Genomic DNA, 21,408 nt, shown 5'->3' with positions numbered 1-21,408 from the left:
TGAGTCGGAAGAACCTCATTGAGGGCGGCGGGGCGCGGCGGGGCGGGCCGGGCCGGGCGGGCGGCTCAGAGCCGGGCTGCGGGGCCGGCGCCGCGCGGCCGCTCCGGGGCTCTCTGCGCCGCGGCACCGGGCGGCGGCGGAGGCAGAGCCGGGCCGCGCCGCCCCCCGTGCGCCATTGGCCGCGCCGCCCGCCCGCGGCTTGCCGGGACTTGCAGTCCCGCCGCACCGGCACCGGCACCGGGGCGCGCCCGGGGCACGGGGCGATGGGGCGGCCCGGGGGGGGGGCGAGGGCGCGCCGGGGGCGTGAAGCGCGCGGGGGGGCGCGCCGGGGACGTAGGGCACTGAGGGCGCGCTGAGGGCACGGGGAATACCAGGGGACGCCGGGCGGGAAAGGCGCTCCGGGGCCGTGGGGAACTCCGGGGGACGGCGGGCACTAAGTTCGCACTGGGGGCACGGGGAGCACCGGAGGACACCGGGCACTGCAGGCACACCGGGGGACGGCGGGCACTACAGGTGCACCGTGGCCATGGGAACACCAGAGGCCACCAAGCACTATGGGTGCACCGGGGCTGTAGGGAACAGCAGAGGACACCGGGCAGTAAAGGCACACCCGGGCCACGGGGAACACCAGAGGACACCGGGCAGTAAAGGCACACCCGGGCCACGGGGAACACCAGAGGACACCGGGCAGTAAAGGCACACCCGGGCCACGGGGAACACCAGAGGACACCGGGCACTGCAGGCACACCGGGGCCGTAGGGCACACCGGGCCATACAGAGCACCAGTTGACAGCAAAGGGCAGCAAGGCACACCAAGTGTCCACCGACAGGGCAGGGCGCGCTGAGAGCCACGAGGCACGGAGGGACATCAGGTGACACCAGGGAGCACCAGGGGACACGAGGCGCACCAGACACCCTGGGCCGTAAGGAGCACGGGGGAGCAGCAGGCGCCGCAGCACCCCAGGGGACACGGGGCAGCACGGTGACGGCCCCCGGGGCCACGCAGCAGGCAGCAGAGGCGAGCAGAGTTCAGCGAGTTTAATGAGAGCAGGACAAGCCCCGACCCCTGCCCGCCCCCCCCTCCTCCCCGGTGCCCGGCCCGGCCCGCACCCCCCGGGGCGGGTGCCCGCGACGCCCTAGTCGACTTCTTCCATGCTGCTGTAGGAGGGGGCCGGGCGCTCGGCGGGGCTGGCGAAACGCTCGGGGAGGCCTTCCGCGGCCAGCGCCGGGGCTCCTTCGGGGGCCAGGCCGGATCCGAACGGCACCGGGGTCAGTCCCTGCAAGCAGAAGGTGGCCGTGAGTTGGAGAGCGGGGCGCTGCCTGCCCCTCTCCTCCCGCCTCGCTCCCGGCAAAGGCCCCGCAGAGCGGCTCCTGGGCTTCGGCGGCACCGCGAAGCGGGGCAGGGGGGAAGGCACCGAGCCCGGAGCAGCCCCGGAGACCTGCCCAAGCGAGGAGAGCCAGGCTGCGGCACGCTCGGCCCAGCCCCGGCACTGCTGCCTCGCCCTGTCCAGCACCGCTGCCCCCGGGCTGCCGCGGCGTGGGCCGGGCAGAGCAGCGTCCCAGCACGGCACGGGGCCAGCAGCAGCGAGCCACGGGGCGGGTGCCGGCCCCTGCCTGGGTCTCACACACGGTGCGGGGCTTCAGAGGGCGTCCGGAGCCAGGACCCTCACCCCGGGGGCAGGCAGGCGCAGGCAGGGGGCCCCAAGCCCCGGGCTCCAGCCCCAGCAGGAGCAGAGGTCACCCCAGAGGCGCCGGGCGCTGACTCAGCCCCACGAGGCCAACGCCGTGGGCGCGCAGGGGAAGCCACCGGCCCCGGGGCAGCAGACAATGAGGCGACTGTTCCAGGACAAGCAGCTCCTGACCGCAGCGCTCACCGGGCTGGGACCCGCGCGTGGGGAGCTGCAGGAGGGGCGTGGGACTGAGGGGGGGGGGGGGAGGAGCCGTGGGGGCCCCGCAGCCCGGCTCAAGCCCCCCCTCTCCTGTGAGGAAGGGGCCCCAGGCAGAAGCCCGGGAGAACTGTGCTCCTGCTGAGCATCCTTCCTGAGACAGCCAAGGGCACTGCCGCCAGGACAGCAGCAGAGACGGAAAAGGAAGTCACAGGGCTCTGAAGTCACCTCTCAAACCCAAACACGCCCGAGCAACGCTCAGCCAAGGGCAACACGTCTCAATGTCAGACACCGCCGGCGCTGCAGCCCTTGTCCCAGCCCCGCGGGACAGCGCGCCGCCGGCCCCGCCAGGCGCCCAGCGGCCTGCACGTGCCGCAGCTGCTGCCCCACGGGCAGGGCCCCAGGGCAGGGGCAGGCAGAGCTGTGCCCGGAGCCTGCTGCACCCGGCAGAGCCTAGGGCAGGGCTCCTGCACCGGCTGGGGCCATGGGGCCAGCACAGGGGGCTGGAGAGGAACACCAGCAGAGGGAGGGCACGGGCACCTGCTGGGGTGCTGGAGCTGGCTCAGGTACACAGCCCCTGCCTGGAGCCGGGCTGCCATCACACAGGAGAGGGGTGCCACGTCTCTTTGGAAAACCTGCCTTTATTAACACCCCCCGCAGCACGCAGGAGAGCGACGCTGCCAGCACGGCCGCGAGACACCGCCCTCCTGCAGCCTGGGTCCTACCTGCTCGCCCCGACCCCACGCCTCTCCCGCAGCACCGGCCCCTCAGAACCGAGGCGCTGCCCCCGGCCCCACGCCAGGCCGTGCATGCAGCAGAGACCTGGCCCCCCTGGACGCAGGCAGGTGCAGCCCCCGCAGGTCCGTGCTTGCCGCAGGTGGCCCAGCGCGGTCTGCCAGGCTCCCCCAGGGCTGCCTGGGTGCTGCTGAGCTCTCCGGTTGAGCAGGGAAGTACATAAGCCCTTGGTGACAAGCCCATCCAGCCTCAGCACAAGGGACAACCGTGGCCCGGGGGACACGTCTCGTGCCAGCTCTGGAGAACACGAGGCTCCTGAAGCAGCACAGCAGCACGCGCAGCTGGACCAGCAACCGGGTCAGGGCATCCTGTCCTCGCAGCAGGGCACTGCTCGTTCCCAGGAGGTGAGCGGAGACAGGCGACGTTCCCCGGGGCAGCGGCACTGTCCCTTCCTGAGCGGCACATACCCGTGGGGCCAGCCCCGCTCCGAGCAGGCAGCCAGGGCGAGGGAGGGCTGAGAGGATCCTGGTTCCGGGCTGTGCCTTGGCACGGCTGCGGGCCAGCCAGGCGGCCGTGCCAGCTGGCACAGGAGATGCCAGAGCAGACAGGCAGGAGCCGACGGCCCCACGCTTCCCTCGGCGAGGCCCGATCGTGCCCTCAGCGCGCGAGTCCTTCCCGGAGGGCTCTGTCCTGCCGCCTGACGTCTTCGTCGCGCGGTGTCCTGGCACGGCGCGTGCCCCGGCGGCCCTGCTCCTGCAGCTGGCTACGTGCCCGTGCCTATCTCCAGCGGGTCTGGTAAATGAGCGGGTAGAACACGTTGAGGAAGAGAGCCACGATTGCGGCCGTGGTGGCCAGGACGAAGTATCTGATGCAGCCTTCGTCTGGGTGCTGGGGGGTGCCCGGACTCCTCTTCTGGCCACGGGGCCTCCAGGAGTTTCTTGCAGGCCTTTGGGGAGCCTCGAGCTGCAGCTCTTGTTCTTCAGCCTCCAGTTCCTGCCAGATCAGAGAAGCCTGCGATGTGGAAACCTGCGTCAGCACTTGGAGAACACAACGGGCAACACCCCTCGCCATCCCCCGGGGCAGGCGGCTGCCTGCGAGCCCAGTCCCGTGCCCCACCAGCCCGCCTCCCCATGCAGCGCGGTCGCGCCCGCCCCTGCAACTCCTCGGGGCTGCCGGTGCTCGCGGCGCAGCCGGGCTCCGCTGGGCGCAGGGGGGGCGGCGGGGGGCTGCCGGGCGGCGTCTTCGCAGGGCCGCGGGGAGCCGGCGGCTGGATCCCGGTGGAGTTGGAGCTCTGCTATTGGTGGATCCAGGCAGGCGAGGGGGCGGGCAGCAGCCAATGGGAGGCCGGCTGTGGTGATCCCAACGGGATTGTTCAGAGGGCGGCCAATGGGGGCGCAGCTCGGGGTAGGAGCAGGAGGCGCGGCGGCGGCACAACCAATCCCAGCTCTCCTTCGGCAGGTGGGGATCCCTCGAGAGCCAATCGCAGCCCAGCTTCCCAGGTGATTCCTGCAGGCAGCCAATCGCAGCCCAGCCCTTCCCTGTGCCGGTGATCACGCGGGCAGCCAATCAGGACGCAGGTCTCCGAGGGCACTCGGGAAGGTGCGCGTGGTCCCAGGGGGTCGGGGACCCGCTCAGCCCCAGCAGGATCCAACGCACGCCAGCACCGCGCCGGATCCGGCGCTGCCAGCGCCCCGATGGGCCCCGGGAGGATCCGATGAGCCGTGGGGCTGCGGGGCACACGGTGATCCCCGGCACCGCGGGGGCCTCCCAGCCTCCCACGGCCGGCGCAGGACGCGTGGAGCAGCCTTGCCCTGACCCAGGCCACCCGCAGCGCGTGGGGCAGCTCCAGGGCGCGCACAGCCCCCGGGACAGGAGCAGCCCCACCCTGGCCCCATAGGCGGGCAGCTCCGGGCCCCGGCTGGGAAGGAAGAGCCGGGCCGCCCAACCCACGGCTGCGTGACGGCAGCCCGGGCTGGTCAAGAAAGCCCCAAGGGGCGCACGCGTTCAGCTGTGCCACAGCCAAGCATTGTCCTCAGCCCCCAGGGGGCCGGCGCAGTGGGAAGGGCTGCAGCACAGCGACCCAGGGGAGCCTGGCAGGCAGGCAACGCGCTGCACCCCCAGCCCGGGCCTTTGTTTTTCTTGACATTTCGGCAGAGAACAGTCCAACCGGTCCCCATTGGTACGTGCTGGAAGTGCCCACCCCTCCCAGCCCGTCCTGCAGCACAGCTCGCTCTGGCAGGTTTCTCCTCAGCACCCTGCGGAGGCTTGCAGGCCTCTGGCTGGGTGCTGGCATTTGCCTTCTCTGCACCCAGCGTGGCCCTGGGCTGGGTCCCAGCAGAAAGCATCCCCCACCCTGCCCCGAGGAGGCTGTACTTCCTGACGCAGCCAGTTCCTGATCCGCTGCTCTCAGTCCTTCCCGGCACAGAGCCCGGTGGGGCACGGCTCCCTCCTGCCTCTGACGCCACAGCGCAGCTCTGTGCCCTCCCACCAGCACTCCCACCCCGGTGGCTGGAACCAACTCTCCCACCATCCCTTCGGGATGCGCCCGTCCCAAGATCACGGCCACAACAGGACAAGTCAGACCCCAAAGCCCAGTTGGCACAAGCTCTTCAGTCTCAAGGAGAGGCAGGCACCAAACCACGACTGCGCCAGGCTCCGCGGGGCCCTGCAGGCGGGCACATGCACGTTTTCAAGGCTCTGCGGCTCCATCGGCGCTGGGAGGGACGCGAGCTCTCACCTGACTGGCAGCAGCTTCGGCAGAGGGGGTGCGCTCGGCTCGGTGGTCTGGGGGGTGGCCTGGCAGGGGTCTCTCCACAGGAGAGTTCCTCCGTCGGTAGAAGAGGACGTACGCGTATCTGGTTACCACCTGGCTCTCGTCCACGGTGGTGACTGTGCTGTCATCGAAGAGCCGCCAGCCTGAGCGGAGAGAAGGGTTAAGCAAGGAGACCGTCCCCAGCTGCAGGAGAAGGGGGGGGGGGGCGGCGAGGGCAGCTGATCCTCACCCACGTCACTGCGCTGGCTGTTCTTGTCGTTGGGCAGGCGGGCGTACGCCGTGTAGTGCCCGCCGATCATGCCTCCGTAGTGGTTGATCACAGCGTACAGGTCATACATGGGCAGCTGCTGCTCGCCCTTCCGGCCGATGCAGAACTTGCTCAGGTCCAGGCTCCTAGGGAGGGACGCGGGGACGGTCAGGGAGAGGCCAGGCAGCGGGGCAGCGCACGCAGTGCCATCCCCGGCGCCTCGCCCCCCGAGCTCTCACCGGACGGGGAAGTCCACCATGTCGTTGATCTTGTCCCGCCAAATAAAGCTGCGGAAGGAGAAGCGCTTGAGCTGGATGATGAGGACGTTGGGCAGGCGCCACAGCATCAGCTGCTTGGAGGCCTCGCGGTGCTGCTTGCACTTGGGGCAGTACCTGCGGGAAGCACACGTGCTCGTTACCGACGTGGGGAGAGCCTCGGGAGTCTGAGCCCAGCGCCACGCTCCCCCACGCGTGGATCTGGGGGAGCAGCGAGGGACATCTCCGCCTCCCCTGCCAGGGGCAGGCCAGCGCGGCCCCGCGGAGCGCTGGCGTGGCTCCCTGCTGGCTCCTGGCCTCCCTCCCCAGCACACAGCCCAGCATTCCTGGCTGCCAGGAGAAAGGGCGTGCAGGAGCGGGCAGCTCCCGGGAAACCCCCGCCGCTGCCTGGGCCCGCAGGCTGGAACCCGCTGCGCCGCCTTCCTCACCACGCTTCCTCCGGGGCCAGGACTTCGGGCTTGGTGAAGAGGTTGAGGCACTGCTCCAGGGTGAAGTGGCCAGCCCGCGCTGCTTCGCTGGCTGAGCCCGGGTCTTCCACGCACTCCAGCTCCTTGGACTCCACCAGCACAAACTCCTTGAGGCGCTCGTTGTTCTTCCACACCAGGGCAAGGGAGCAGTCGTCTGCCAGCTCCAGGGGGGCGTCACCTGTCAGGGGGCGCACACCTCACACACCTGCCCCCCGGCCAGGCCGCGCCACCTTGCCTGGACTAGGAGCAGTCTTGCCCAGCCCGGCTCGATAGAACAAACACGCAGCAGGGCCAGGAGGACACAAGCGTCCCTGCCAGGCGCCCCCGCTGCTCTGCCAGGTTCCCCAGCCCAGGGTGGCAGCACCCCACAGCCAGCGTGAGAACCACTCTCAGCAGCGTCTACGTGACCAGCATCTCTTCAGACTGGTGACCCAGCCACAGAGATCACCGTCCCTCTGTGGGTGCAGGGGGTTGAGGGGAACAGGTCTATTTCTCAGGGGAACAGACACATCGTGCCTGAGAAGAGCTTCCAGGGAGCAGGCAGCAGCTCCCGTGCCAGACGCAGCTTTTGTTGTCCTGAGACCAACGGCTCTCTGGCCCAGGAGCCTCTCGCTCCCTGGCCAGGAAGATCCACCACTACTCCGCCAGAGGCCACGAGGGAAGAAATCGATCTCCCCAGGGCTCTGGGCTCACCTTTATCTTCCAGCTTGTACTCTTTGTTGGCAGCATCGATCTTGTTGATGTAGAACTGCGTGGCTCGGGCGCTCAGCGAGTCTGGAGTGTGCTGGTACCCAGGGATGGCAGCTGCGGACAGGCAGGGACAGATCTTCGGTGGCACTGCCTGCCCGCCCTGCGTAGGGGCCAAGAATTTGCAGTGCCCCCACCCCCACCTCACATGCTACGGCCTTGCAGGGACACAACCACGTGCCCAGTGTCCTTGACTATTTTTAGCAGGCGCCTGCCCCTGGCAAGCCGCGCTCCTCTGCCTGCCTGCCTTGCCCCTTCTCTGCACATTGCTGCCATCCTGAGACGAGTGTCTGGAAACGTGACAGCCGGGCGGCCAAGCGCGAGAGGCTGCTCCCGTGCAGCTGAGTCAGAGCGAGGGAAACGAGGCGCTCACAGCCCCGAGGGGCTCAGCCTCCCACGGACTCTGGCAGCCCCTGCCTCCCCGCCCCTCCCACAGCAGCCCAGCCTCCTCCCAAGTCAGGTCTTTGCTCTGCCGCACGGGCCCTGCCAGGGCAAGGCAGAGCGTGGGCTGGCAGGCATTCCAGGTGGGGCAGCGCAGCCAAAACACGGCTCCCACGGCCTCCAGGATGTCTGCAGGGGCCTCCGGACCAAGTCACACGGAGAAAACAGATGGGGCGACGTCCCACCGCAGGAAGGAAGGAGAATCGCTCCCTGCCTTGCCAGGGGGCCGTCCGGGCTCCTGGCACAGAGAGGGTTAGCGCTGCAGCACCTCTTACCTTCGGGTTTGAGGGCTCTCTCATAGGACGGCTCCTTCTCGCAGCAGCTGTCGCCCTGCGACTCCACGTGCTCGGAGAAGCCGGAATCCAAGCTCAGCAGGGAACTCCTGGCTGCCAGGACCTTGCTGCGGACGGTGCTGCTGTCACCCAGCTCTGGATGCAGCTCGGGCACGGCCGGCGAGAGCGGGGGCTCCTGCAGGAGGCCGGACGCCCTGTCCCCGTCCCCCAGCTCGGGGGCAGAGGTGGCGGCTGTGCAGCTGCTCTTGGCCAGGGGCTCCAGCTTGTCGGGGAGCAGCGGCTGCAGCCCCTGCTCTGGCGACATCCGTCCCAGCTGGAAGGGAGGCTGGAACACGCTGACCGAGTACCTGGGCAAGGAGGGGACGGTCACAGCCGGCCAGGCACGGGGCTGGGCTGGGGTCAGGTAGAAGCACCCCCCTTCCCTGTCCCCTCACCTTGCGTAGCCCTCCAGCAGCTGGGCCAGGCGGGCGTAGGTGAGGCGGGACTCCGGCACGCTGATGAGGAAGGGGAAACCGATGTTCTCAGGGCGGCACAAAGCCTTGTGGTCTGGCCAGTGCGTCTTCTGGCATGCCCTGTAACACACACAGCCCCATGAGCCCAGCGTCTGCAACCAGCCCGGCAGGAGCCCAGCGGGAGCTCGGCAGGGCTGGAGGGGTGCACCTGGGGTGAGGGGGGCGCTCAGAGAACAATTTTCTTGCCAATACATGAAACTCTAAAAAGAGGAATTTGTTGTTTTGCTGTTCATTACTTTGGCTAAGAATTATATTGTCCTCGAGTTTCAGGTGGATTGGTGTTTTTTTTATATCTGTTCTTTGTATAATAATCTATACTTTATAGATTTTGCTAATTATCCTGTAGATAAGTTTAATATATTCAGAATGTTTTTAAGAAGTGCTAATGTTAAGATTTCCCACATCAAAATCTTGGAAATTGGATGAAAATGACCAGGGATTATCAGCATTATCTTCACCATTTCAAGTATTTTTATAAGTTTTTTATTTATGTGGGTCGGTTTTAATTACCGGCGTATCTTTTGTAACATCCTTCCCAAAGGCCGGGCCCATCCCACCTCCTCCCCGTGGGTTGAGCTCTCCCGTCCCACCCATCGCAGCAGGAGACCCTCCCTCCCTCCCTGCCGGGCACCAAGCCAACTCACACGTTGCAGTAACCGACTCGATAGCACCTCGTGCAGCGCCTGAGCTTCTCTTCCTCCGACAGCTGCTTCTTCTGGCAGGCTGCACACTTGGCGACGGGGACGCTGGGTACCTGCGGACGCTGCAGGAGGAAGAACCCCGTTGGGCACGGGAGGGCACCCGGGCAGGGTAAGGCAGCCTCGGCAGGCCCTTGGTATGTCACCCCTTTGTGCAAGCCCTTCTGCTGCTCTCCCCAACCCCCTTCAGCCTCCCTGAGTGCCTCCCAGCAGTCCTAATCTTCCGCTTGCTTACCTGCTGGACCTGCAGCTCCACGACCCGCTCCTTGGCCAGCTCTGGGGACAGCACCTCGAAGCAGAGCAGCAGGTCCGTGGGGGAGACAGTGTCGAGCGAGTGGGACGGCAGGAACATGCGGTGAAAGCGATTCTTGATCACCTGCCAGGAAAGCAGTGGAACGGGGCCACGTGAGGGCTGCCTCGTGCTCAGAGGGCTGCCCTGCTCTTCCTCTCCCGAGGAATCCACAGACCTGAGCCCCCCCGTGAACTGTGGGGACAGCAGCACCACCCCACCAAGGTGGCACCACTTGCCCCACTGCAGTGGCCCAGCCCTGCTGAGCAGGGATCTGCCTGGCAGCACCCAGCGCATGACACTGCCACCCGTGGACAAAATCTCCCCCGTGGAAAAGGGGCTGCTGATGGCAACACTTTCTGTGGGTGACCCAGGGGCACCCAGAAGAGCAGCGCACGGCTTGCTGGCCAGTTGGAGCCCTCTCACCTCTGCCAGGCGCAGGTTCTCTGGTTTCACACGCACGCTGTGTGCCACCGAGTCGAGTACCTCCATGGCACTGGAGTTCTCCTTGCTGATGCTCACGAGGAACTGCCACGAAGAAAGCGCCCCGCTAGTAATGCCGCACCAAGGCACGCGGGCCTTGGCTTCGCACGAGGCTCAGCCCACTGGCACGGACATGTGGCACCTCCAAGAGCCCTCTCAGGCTACCTCCCCAGGACGGCCGGGGTCCTTTACCTTGACAGGTTTCTTGTGCGGCTCCTTTGCAAAGTAGTAGACGGTCAGCACCTTCTGCTTCTGGGGGAGGGGCACGGGGAGGTACAGGAAGGGGTCGAAGGTGATGGACACCTGCAGGCACAAAAGCACACTCAGTACTGGGAACTGCTTGTGGCTGAGACCAGCAGGGCAGCGGTCCCAGCAGGCCTGAGATCTGGCCCTGCCCTGTGACTTGTGCTCTGAGGGTCTACGAGTTGGGGCTGGAGCCTGCGGTACAGCCAGGACAGAGGCAGAGCCTCCGGAGCTGCCCTACCTTGGAACAGACTGGGCACACCAGCTTGGATTTGTACTGGCCCTGGAAGAGGTCCACAATGAAGGAGTCATTCCTCATCTTGTGTCGCTGCCAAGCCTCCTCAGCTACCACCTGCAGGGAGAAAGGGCTCAGCACTGCCCTGAATCACAGGGGACAGGGCCGCTGTGCAGCACCCAGTGCTCCCAGGGGCATCTTTACCTCATCGGGCCTCCCATCCGAGTCAACGGTCTCTGTGTAGGGCTTGTTCTGGATGCGGTTGAGATCCTCGTGCAGGCCGTCGAGCAGGAAGGCCATGAACTCCTGAGCATCGTGCTGGGCGTAGCCAGTGAACTGGCTGGCCTTGCTGGCCACGATCGCCTGGGGGAGCACAGCCGTCAGCCCTGCTTGCCCCACGCACAAATCCTGCCTGCACCCACCCGGCTCGCAGAGAAGGGCGCCCAGCAGCTCCTGTGGGGCTTTGGTGCCTACCTTCAGCTTAGAGGGCTGGAAGGCATGGTGCGTGCCCTTCCACAGCGCCCGCAGCAGCATGGCAAAGCCGATGGCCAGGCGGCCCCCTGTCCCCAGCGGGTTGTTGTAGTTGATTTCCGACTCGAAGGACCGATCTGTAAGAGATGGAGGAGAGCGAGGGTGGCTGCGCTGTCCGAGGGGCTGGGCTCTGCTGGGCTCCAGGCGTGTGCTCACCGTGGAAGTAGTCGCGCAGCTCCCGGGTGTTGGACAGCGACTGGATGACGCTGTTCATGAAGCAGGTGTTGCCCAGGTTCACCAGCCCCGTGAAGCCGGGCAGGCACACCTTCTTCTTCTCGTCCTCGTCCTCGTCATCCTCCACGCTCTCGGTGCTCACGGGGCTGTGCGTCATCGGGGGCACCATGCAGGTCGGTTTGGGCTGTCAAAGCAGAGCTGGGTGTGAGGGTGCCGTGCGCCAGGGGTCTTTGGGAACACCGCAGGAACCTGACTAACCAAGGCACCCCTCAGACAGGGCTGGTCTGGAGCCACCGCACCATCTCCCACCAGGATTAGGACAGCCAGGACAACTGCTGTCCCCAGCTCTGTCAGCTCTGAGCGGCCCCCCACTTCCCCCCCAGCCAGGTCAAACACGGCACAGCCCCACTCACCGAGGGGATGTGAGGTTCTTGCTTCACTGCCACGTGTTCTGGGGCTGTACGGGCTGCCACACCGTCCAGACCCCCATCCTCGACGCGTGGCTTCTCTTTGTCGCTGGCTCGGGCCTCCTCTTTGCTGGACAGGGGGTGCTGGTTACTGCCTGGGGGGGTCTTATCCAGAGGGGTAGGGCCTGTAGGCATGGCAACCTTTGCACCACCCACTGCACCTTAAAAAGGGGGAAGGGTGGGCCTGTGGTTAGCAGCACCACAAGCTGCCCACGGCAGGGCTGAGCTGCTCGGCCCATGCTCACACACACACACAGGCTCTCGCCCACCCCTCTTCCCAGTGAGGGCGGGGAGCAGCAGTGCCCTTCCCCAGCACTTGGCTCACCTGCCCCGCACCCACTCATCCCTCTCCCTCCCCACAACCCTGTGCCAGAGGACCCGGTGCCACACAGGCACTGCTGGCAGTGAGGAAGGCACCAGGGCACAGCAGACGGGCAAGACAAGGGGAAGGCAGGGTGCAGACCTCGTGTGGCCGGAGCCTCCAGCCCGCCCCAGCGCTGGCTCTGGCGTTTCTTCAAGCAGACATCAATGCGAGACGCTGTGAAGTTGTACGTGCACTGGTCCGGCTCAATAAGGTTCCTGAAAAACAGGCAGCAAGTGAGGAGTTCCCCAGACACCCCGGCAGCTTCAAAGATGCTAAAAAGCCTCTGTCGGGTAGGGCCACAGCCTCCCAACTAGCGTCAACCCCAAGGGCGGCTCCACGAAGCAGGGCAGACACCCCCGAGCCCAGGCACACAGAGGGCCCCCTTCCCGACAGCTCTGTTCTGCCTGGCTCCACTTCCCGCTCTAACAGGACACCCCACCCCAAGAGCACACAGGCTGGTCTGGCTCTGCCCACGAGAGCTCCAGATCAGGCCGTGGGAAGACTGCAGGCATGGAAACGCCGGGATTTCCTTCTCTGCAACCATCCCAGGTTTGGAGCACCTGGCGCAGCACCGTGTGAGAAACGCAGAACGTGGCTGTGAGCCCAGGTGCAGAAGCGAGCGTGTCCTGCACAGACCGGCCAGCTGGGACCGGTTCCTGCTCCAGCTCTCAGCTCCCTCACCCCGGTATTAGCTGGAAATCTGGGACCATACCTGAGCTTCACCTGCCACCGGAACACCGTGTGGGGCCCGCAATCAGGGTGGAGGCGAAGGAAGTTTACGTCACTGCAAAGAAATCAGAAGCAAGTGAGAAGAGGTGAACAAACAGAGCAGCCTGGCTGCTGCCAGGAGCTCCGCGACAGCTTGGTGCCATCCCAAGGCGCGCTCGTACCTCGTCTGGAACACCAATGTGAAGTCTTGCTCCCGAAACAAAACCTTGGAAGTCTCCTTGTGAATCTCTTTCACGTAGACGTGCACCACCACCAGGTCATTGCCCTTCTCATACGAGTCATTCTTGACAAAGGTCAGGCTCACAAAAGGCTCTGGCTCTGAGCAAGGAAAGCCGTGGAGAGAGGTTACCTTCCTTGCAAGCACGGCCTTCCCAACCAGACCAGCCCAGGGACACCCGTGGGCTCCAGCCACTCACCATCAGCTGCTGCTTCCAGAGCCACGTCGTCCTTGGACCAGTCCCTCTTCTCACCGTCTCTGCCCAGGGGAGGGGTGGCTGCAGGGATGGCCTTGGAGCTCTCTCCCAGGACGGACGCGCAGTCCCGGCCCCGCGAGGCCTCGGCGGGGCTGCTCGGTGGCAGGACTCTCTTCTCCACACAGGTGGCAACACGGTGGGGGAACACCTCCGTGGTGGCTGCAAGAGGCGGCATCTCCACGGGAACGGTCTCCTTGGCCAAAACCACAGCCTTTCAAGGAAAAAGGAAGCGGTGAAGAAGAGACAACTTCGCTCCCATGCTGCCCCAGCCAACCCACCGCAACTCCTCTCCGCAGCCCGCTGCCATCAGCCAGGCAGGCACAGCCTCACCGTGCCCACACATCCCACCTGCCCCGCTTGGACCCCTTAGCTCCACGGCCTCAGCCCAGCGATTGCAGGTTCCCTGTGCCTGTGGCAGTGTTAGTTACCAGGTCCTGGACTGTATTTCGCCCCATCCTCCACCACAGCCAGGCACCCAGCAGCCCTCAGCACCACCCAAGGCGCCCAGGAGCCCATCTCATCCCGCAGGGCCGTGTCTCTACACGAAGGCTGATGGAGCACGGGTCAGCCAGGTCCTCAGGTACCTTCTCCAGTGGTGGCGTGAGGTCAGCCAGGGCCGTGGGTGCCTCGCCCTGGCTGGCTCTGCCGTTGCGACGGCTGCCTGCCCTCCCGCCGTGCCCTTTGCTGGGCTCCACGCTGCCGGTGACTCTGGCATTCGGCTCTTCTTCGGTTGGAGCCACTTTGAGGTAAACTGCCCGCTTGGCGCTGGGGCCACTCTGCGTCCCTGGGCTGGCTGGGCTTTTCCCTCCCAGGGCCTCGCTTCTTCCCTGAGCGCGCTTGGGGTTGGAGGGCTCCCGCCGGGACCTCGGTGGCTCTGTGCTTTCAGCCCGGGGCTCTTCGGGGGCCAGCTCCGCAGCAGCAGCCTTCTCCTTCCCGTTCTCCCAGCACACGGCCCCTTTGGCCAGCTCTTTGGATCCATCCTTCCTTCTCTTCTGTGAAAAGCAGTGCAGCACAATGGGAAGACATCCAGGCAGCAGTGCCTCTCTCGCTCTTTGCCAGAACCTAACCCTCGCTCCCCCTTCCCAGGGCGCACCAGGGCTCTGCTCCAGAACCTGGAGGCTGTGGCAGGCATGCCAGGGGCACACCACCACCCGCTCCCCGGGACAGAGGCAGCGGGCTTAATGCCCCCGTGCAGCACAGGGATGCAGGACGTGCCCCAGAGTGCTCCCTGGGCAAGGGCAGCTCAAGAGCAGGGAGCAAAACCCTCAGCCAGCTCTGCCAGGCTCCATACAGTCCCCCAAAAGGCAGAGCTCCCCCCACTCCTTACCAGAAGTGAGGTCCAGGTGTGAAGCGGGATCTTCTTCTGAAGCACAAGCTGCAGGAAGTTGCCCTTCTTGCACTGGACCTTGCTGCAGGAGCCCTCGATCTCCTCATAGAACTGACAGCTCCACTGGCGCCCATCTGCAGTCAAAGAGGGACGGCACCTCAGGCAGCAGTCCACCCAACCCACGGCCCTCTTTCACCTGCCCCGGGGGCCAGAAGAGCGCTTGTCCAGAGCCAGAGAGCCTGCGGGCAGGCTGCCACCACACCCCACAAGCCTTCAGGGTGATGCCAGCTTCCTCGGGTTTGCTTTGTACATCTGGCTGGCCTCCTTCCCAGAGGGAAGGCCCTGTGTCTCCCTGCCCTCAGGGGCACAGACGCTTTTCCGAGGGATACCCAGCGCCGACTCAGTCACCCCAGCGAGCAGGGGACAGACGCATGCAGCACGGCCGCGGGCACCTGTTCACTTGGCAGAGAGAAGCCAGATCCTGCCCCCCAGCCCTCCACCCTTCTTCTTTTACGCTGCTCTCGTATCAGCCCGGCTGAAGCAGTGCCAGCTGACAGCAGGGCATTGCCTCTGAAGGAAAGGTTTTATGCTCGCCTGGATCAGCCCCACATCTCGCCCGCAGCCACGCCAAGCCCTGCTGGAAAAATATTTGCTCTGCTGCCCATACCTGGCAGTTTGACCACGCAGTCAGTGTCGGTGAAAGCAGCATCCACGTCCTCCACCTTCAGAGCTCCGCTGCCCAAGTTCAGCTTGACAATGATCTCGTCAGCATTTTGCTTCCAGTCCAGCAGCAGCTCTGCAAGAGGGAGGGAAGCGTTACCCGCCTCGGTCTGGGGCGCGAGGCCGCGGCGCACGCACCTTGGCAGGGGAGCACGAGCCCGGACGCACGTCTGCTTGAAGGAGGTCAGCACAGAGGACACAGATCATGCCAACAAACCGGGACACTTGGAACCCGCTCTTATCAGGCCACGAACGAGGGCCTGAGCACGTGTTGCAGCAGGTCAGGTGAATCCCAGCGGGAACCAGAGAGATCAGAAGGCAGAAAGGCTTGGCCCAGTCACGTGCAGCGCAACGGCTGGGAAGAAGGGGAGGCTCCTGCCAACTACAGGGCGATTGCTGCTTTCCCAGGGAACGAGGAAGCCGCAGAATTACTCTGGGGATTCAAGTGGACTCTGACCACAACCAGAAACTGCCACTTCCCTTTGCATATGCAAATCGGGCAGCTCAGCCGCAGTCATCAGGAGCGCTGTATTCCTGCCAGGTAGGCGCTCTTAACGCAGCTGAAACACGGGTGGGCCAGCCAGCATGGCAAGAGCATCTCATCCAGGGAAAAAACGGTACAGCAGCATCACTCCCTGCAGACAGAGCCCCATCAGGTGTCTGCCAGGCTCTAGGTCTGGCAGGTGGCATCCTAAAATCTCCAAGGCAAAAAAAAAAAAGCTGACATTTCCTTCGTTTCCAATTGGTTTAGTTCTACGTTCTGCGGTACGATGGGGTCCTGCTCCGTCTGTCTCAAAGTGGGGACGTGGAGCCAAGGCAAAAGCCATCAGCAGCACCCGATGGGTGCCATGGCCCGGGACCTTCCCGCCCAGAAACCAGCGGGAGGATGCCGGCAACAAGATATCCCGGGGCTGTGCTCAGGGGCACCGCGACACCCGGGCCAGGAGCCGCCTGCCACGTGCCCCGGGCCTCTCGTTTGCAGAGGGCCCTTCCCCGCCACACGCGCCCTGCTCTGGGAAGGCTGCACCCTGTTAGGAGGAGCACCGGGGCGAGGGAGCACTCGGGTTAGTTCTGCCGACCGCCAGAGCGCAGGGCAGCGACAAGGTGAGAGCTGCGGGTCCCTCGGCAAGGGCGCTCGGTGGCCATGCACTGGCAGCCAGCGCACACCTCCACTTACCCTCCTCCGAGTCCCTCTCCTGGGGGGTCTCAGCCTGCTCGGGCTCAGGGCGAGACACTGGTGGGCAGAGAAGCAGAGCGCAGGTGGGTCGGGCGTTCTGGCACCTCAGAGCACGGGCGGGCACTCCGACACCCCAAAGATCACGCAGCACCAAACCTCTGCCCAGGACTTCCATTCTGCACGTGCCGCTCGTTTCCTTCCTCCGCCCCCTCCCACCTCCCCCGATGCCCTGAGCCCTGCCCGCAGCAAGCCAGACCCCACAACGGGTGCCGTGCCCCGTTGCGGGAGCAAAACAACCTTGCTGCGCCGGGCAGAGCGCGCTGCTTCGAGGCACGTCTGGCTGCGGAGCTTGTGGTAACCGGGCTGCGAGCCCTGCCAAGTCTCTGCCGGGCCACAGAGGAGAGGCTCTGCCTTGATCCTACACAGAGAACCCGGTGTTTGGTTGTGCTCAAGCCAATCTTGCTGCAAGGAGAGAACCTGGCAGCCCGGCTGCACTTTAACATGCCCTCTGCTGCGCAACCTGCCAGCGTCCAGGGCTGAAACTTCCTTCCAGCTCAGGCCGGGGAACCAGGCAGGTCCCGATTAGGACCGGACACCTAATCCCTGCTCCCTGCAGAATTACCTCTGAGAGCCAGCAGCGCCTCAGGGTCAGCTCCACCCGCACAGGGCGATGTGCTGCGACAGGCAGGGGTGCCGACGTGACAGCACCTCCTGCTGAAGCACACAACCGGTGACAACCGGAGCTGTGGTCTCCACTCCAGGGCACCCACAGGGCTGTCCCTGCCCTCCTCGGCAGGCTCCAGTGCAGCAGGAAACCTCCCTCGACCACTGCGGCTGCCGGTGGAGCCAGCCTGCCCCGGGCCCCGTTATTCCTGCACAAAGGGGATGGAGGCAGCACGGCCCACACCCCGTGAGGGCAGGAGCCCCTCCGCGCCACGTGTGGGTGCCCCGAGAGGCAGCACAGCCCCCGCAGCGAGAGGAGGCAGCAGCGCCGTGCTCGCCGTGCCCTGGGGTTTCGCCCTGGGGGGGGCAGCCCAGCGTTCCAGCAGGGCTCGGTAAGCGCTCTTTTACCTTGGCCTATAAATCACCGGGTTATTTTGAGGTTGCGGCAGTCAGAACGCAGCGGGCGCAGAATCCCAGCGATTTGCCAGGGCCACGGGGCTGCTGGAGGAGGAACCCGTGCTGCCTCCTGCCCGCAGGCGCTGCCCGCCCAGCGCAGCGGCCTGCACCCGGAGCACTTTTTGTCATCGGATACGCAGCGGCCGGGGAAGGAATTGCTGCAGAGCGCCCGTTTCGGCGGAGCCGCGCCTCGCCTCGCCACGGAAGGTGAGACAACAGCCCCACCCGCAGGCTCTGCGCCCGGCGGGTGCTGTCAGCACCCGGGCGCTGCCTGCGGCACGCAGGCTGGGAAGCAGAGGAACGTCCAGCTGCGAGGGCACCTGCAGGCCCCCGTGCCGCTCCCCCCGGCCCAAGGCAGTGACTGGAAACAGCCACCGCCGGCCCCGGGCTTAAACCGAGGGCAGGGAGCCGACCTTCCTCACATCCCTGGGGATGAGCAGCACCCGAAGAAAGGAGGTTACGGGTCCGGGGAGGACACCGTGCCAAAGAGGATCCCGTCGCAGGGTTACGGCAGCCACAGGAAGCGATTAGTTAAATCTGCTTATCCCGCGGCAGATGGCTGCGGGACCCCACCCCAGGGGGCCGAGAAACCATCGAGCCGGGGGCTCTCACCTTCCTTGCTCTCCTGGTTGGCTCGATCCTTCTGCTTCTTCTTGTTGGTGGCGTCGTCCAAGCCCCGAGACACTCTCCTCTGGCCGGGGGCATTGGTGCTACTGGACATCTTCAGCCGTTTGGAGGACACAAACGGCCCGCCGGGGTCGGTGATGGAGTCTGGGTCAGGGGTGCGACGTTTTCTTCCTGGCCCAGCTATCTTGGCGACTCTCTGTGGTCAAACTCTCTGGCAAGGAACTAGTGGCCTAAAGAGAGGAGAGAGCAGGCGTGGCAGGAGGAGCAGACAGAGGAGGCCCAACGACATCAGGACCCGCTCCCTGCCCCGGCGCCGGGCCCTGCGGGGCCAATGCCCTCGCGTGACCTGCGGGGAAAGCCCCGCTGGGCGCAGGCACCCAGCCCACCGCAGCTGCTGCGGCGCTTGCTGCCAAAGCGAGGGCTCGTCAAAGCCCCCGGGACACGACCAGCGGCCTTCTGCACGTGGCACGCCTTACGAACCTTGAAAGCAATCGCCACGCTCACGGCTCCCGCTACGACAGCGCCCAGGGGAGCAGGGGGGTGAGGGGGAGCCCCTGAGCCGCACCAGCCGGCCCCCGGGGTCAGCCGGGACAGCCCGCCCCGCGGCTCGGGGCACGGGGCAGGTCAGCAGCTATTTCGGTCAGACGGCGCCCGTGTGAGAGGCCGGCACCGGGAGAGAGAACCGCCCTAAGAAGGAAGCGGGGGGAGAAGCAGCAGGCCTGGGACGCTCTCTCTCCCATGCCAGAGGAAAGCAAGCCTCCCTGGCACGGCCCGAGCTCCTCCCTCCACCCACCAGCACGGCGGCACCTTGCATATTCATCTCCCGGCGGGTTTACAGACAGCGCCAGCAGGGCCCGGCTGGAAACAAGACACCCGCGCTCGGCGTGCCTGGCGAGAGGGCCGGGCGTGCCCTCCCCGGCAGGGTCTGCGAGCTGCAGGACCCAGCGCCCGGCCGCTCTGTTTCAGGCGTTCAGGACGGAGGAGAGCTGCCGCGGCCTCCTGGAGACGTCCCCGTGGAGACGGAGGCAGCAGAGAGCCGGGAAGGCCGCCCCACGGCGTCTTGCTCCAGCCCCGCTCACCTGCGCCTGGCTCTCCTGCAGCGGGAGCACCCGTCCCCGTGCGGGTCACCCGTCACCCCTGTGCCTGCACGGAGCCGACAGCCCCGCTCGGGGGTGCCCCCAGGGAAGCTCAGGCGGAGCACGCGGCAGCGCCGTTTGTGTTCCACAAACCCTCGTGGCAACGAGCGGCCACAAACCTCGAGTCGCAGCCGCCAGACCCCAGCGCGAGGCGACGGCACGCTCCCCGCAGCTGGAGCGGCCCGGCCCCACGGCGGGCTCCGCGCTCAGAGCGTTCCTCTTCAGGCCGACCTGCCCCGGCCACCAAGAGCCACCGAAACCAGCTCCAAAGCTCGAGTGCCAAGCGTCCCCTGACCGGGCAACCCCAAAACCCCCAGCAGGGAGGCCTGAAACAACCCGGGAAGGAGATGCCGAGCAAGACCACGCAGTTAGCCCGAAGAGGGAAGGGAGCAGCTGTGGGACAGCAGCAGCACCACCCCCCGAAGGCGCTGGGTCTCACTGTAAGGCAGCAGCACCGCTGGTTCTGGCCGCGCCAGGGGGACGGAAGGGACCTGGCAGCTGCAAACGCTGCCGGGCTGAGCGGGGCCGGGCCCTCCGGCAGGGCGCTGCCGCCCGCTGCACGCCGCCGCCCTGCCCCAGTCCCCGCTAACGCCAGCGTGGGTCGGCTACAGAGCGATTCCCAGGGTGGCAAACGCCAAAGCCGGGCTTGGCGACCGCGGGCGAGCTGCGCCTGCTGAGCGCCTCGTGCTTCTAGGGGGAGAACCTCGGAGCAGCAGCCAAACGAGGAGCAGCCCCCGCCTCGCGCAGGTTGCTCTCACGGGGCTTTTCCCCCATCCCGGACCCTTTCCCGCTCTCTGCGATCGGCGAGCACGCAGCGGGGGGGGGGGGGCTCAGCACCCCGGTGCCCCGGGCGCGGGGCTCCTGGCGCTGCCGCCACCGGGAGGTCGGCCGGGCGCACCCTCCCGGCGCGTCGCTGCACGCGGGGACACCCCGGCAGCGGGGCCGCCTCCCCCCGGCTCCGCCCCGCACCTTTCGGCCGGGCACGGCGCGGCTGCAGCCCCGGGACCCCCCCCCCTCCCCTCCCCGCGCCCCGCGGCACCCCGAGCTCGGAACCGGGGCCGCCTCCCCCCCCCCCCCCGCCCCCGTCCCCGCCCCCGGTAACGGCTCGGCGCACACCCGCCGGCACGCCGTGCGCCCGGGGGCCGGGGCGGCGCAGGGCACGGCCCCCCCCAACCCCCCCCCCATCCCCGCCCGGCCTCCCCCTTTCCCGCAGCCCCCCGGTGCCCGCGGCCTGCCCCGGCCGCGCCTCACCGAGCCGGCAGCCGGCCGGGGCTGAGCGGGGGAGGCCGGCGGCGGGGAGTAGGCGGCGCTGCCCGCCCCGCCCCGCCCTCCCGTCCCGGTGCCGGTCCCGTCCCGCTGCCGGCCCCGCCCCGCCCCCACTCACGGCCCCGCCGCTCCGCCCCGCCCCGCGCGGCTGGCACCGAAGTTCCGAGCGGGCCCCGCTCCGGAGACAGGCCCGAGCCCGTGACGCACTTCCGGAAGCCGGCGGGCGGCCCCACGTGACGAGGGAGCGCAGGGGAAGGGATGGTGGCGGAGTCACGTGACGGGAGCCCCGGGGCCCGCCGCCGGTCCGGCCCCTTGCGACCGCCCCCCCCCCTCCCCCGCGCCCGGCCCCGCGGCGCCATGGCGACGGCGCCCGCCGTGACGTCATCGCGGCGCTGCCGGGGGGATCCGCCCACAAGGAAGGGCGGGGCCCAGCCCGGGGCGTCGCCATGGCGACGGGGCGGCCTGCTGCGGCCTGGGCCTGCCGAGCCCAGTGACGGCAGCCCTGTCCCCAGTGCCACCAGCCCTGCCGTGTCCCCTAGTGTCATCTGACATGTCCCCCAGTGCCACCAGCCCTGCCGTGTCTTCCAGTGCCATCAACCCTACTGTGTTCCCAGTGTCACCAGCCCTGCCATGTCTGCTAATGTCATCTGCCGTGTCCCCCAGTGCCATCAGCCCTGCTCTGTCCCCCAGTGTCACCAGCCCTGTCCCTCTGTAGCACCAGCCCTGCCCTGTCCTCAAGTGCCACCAGCCGTGCCGTGGCCCCCACTGTCACCTGCCCTGCCCCCAGTGTCACCAGTCCTGCCCTGTCCCCAGCCACCCCCCAGCGCTCACACCCAGTGTGCCACCTTCCCTGCCAGTCACCTGTCCCCCACACCAGACCCGCCATCCACAGCCCCTCAGCCAAGCCCCAGTCCCACCGCGTCACCTGTCCCCTCCCTGTCACCCGCGCCCACAGCAGCCCTACCTGTCCACCC

General features: G+C 66.9%; 1 protein-coding gene across 10 annotated transcripts; it reads right to left on the bottom strand.

Annotated features, from left to right (window-relative positions):
• Window positions 1–1,023: 1,023 nt before the first annotated feature.
• On the bottom strand, window positions 1,024–20,703 carry USP19 (ubiquitin specific peptidase 19). 10 transcript variants are annotated; one of them, XM_040568664.1, is made up of 27 exons: window positions 20,553–20,703; window positions 18,018–18,262; window positions 16,287–16,343; window positions 15,057–15,185; window positions 14,390–14,523; window positions 13,647–14,054; window positions 13,006–13,273; window positions 12,751–12,907; window positions 12,573–12,644; window positions 11,960–12,075; window positions 11,443–11,657; window positions 11,012–11,213; window positions 10,799–10,932; window positions 10,529–10,687; window positions 10,331–10,441; window positions 10,039–10,149; window positions 9,790–9,891; window positions 9,310–9,450; window positions 9,021–9,139; window positions 8,299–8,436; window positions 7,847–8,211; window positions 7,077–7,187; window positions 6,345–6,561; window positions 5,881–6,033; window positions 5,624–5,787; window positions 5,359–5,537; window positions 1,024–1,277 (listed from the first exon to the last, which is right to left on the bottom strand). In XM_040568664.1, exons 2-27 carry the CDS (start codon window positions 18,124–18,126, stop codon window positions 1,137–1,139), a joined length of 4,212 nt encoding a protein of 1,403 aa, XP_040424598.1. In that variant the 5' UTR covers window positions 18,127–18,262; window positions 20,553–20,703; the 3' UTR covers window positions 1,024–1,136. The 10 variants fall into 10 exon arrangements, with proteins under 10 accessions (XP_040424598.1, XP_040424600.1, XP_040424599.1 ...); XM_040568666.1 differs by having other exon boundaries at window positions 11,443–11,651; XM_040568655.1 differs by lacking the exon at window positions 1,024–1,277 and adding an exon at window positions 2,512–3,632.
• Window positions 20,704–21,408: the final 705 nt, after the last annotated feature.

This window comes from Cygnus olor, chromosome 10 (genome assembly GCF_009769625.2).
Source record: "Cygnus olor isolate bCygOlo1 chromosome 10, bCygOlo1.pri.v2, whole genome shotgun sequence".
Taxonomy (NCBI): Eukaryota; Metazoa; Chordata; class Aves; order Anseriformes; family Anatidae; genus Cygnus; species Cygnus olor.
Note: the sequence above shows the minus strand (reverse complement) of the source record. Positions and strands in the feature narration are given on the sequence as shown.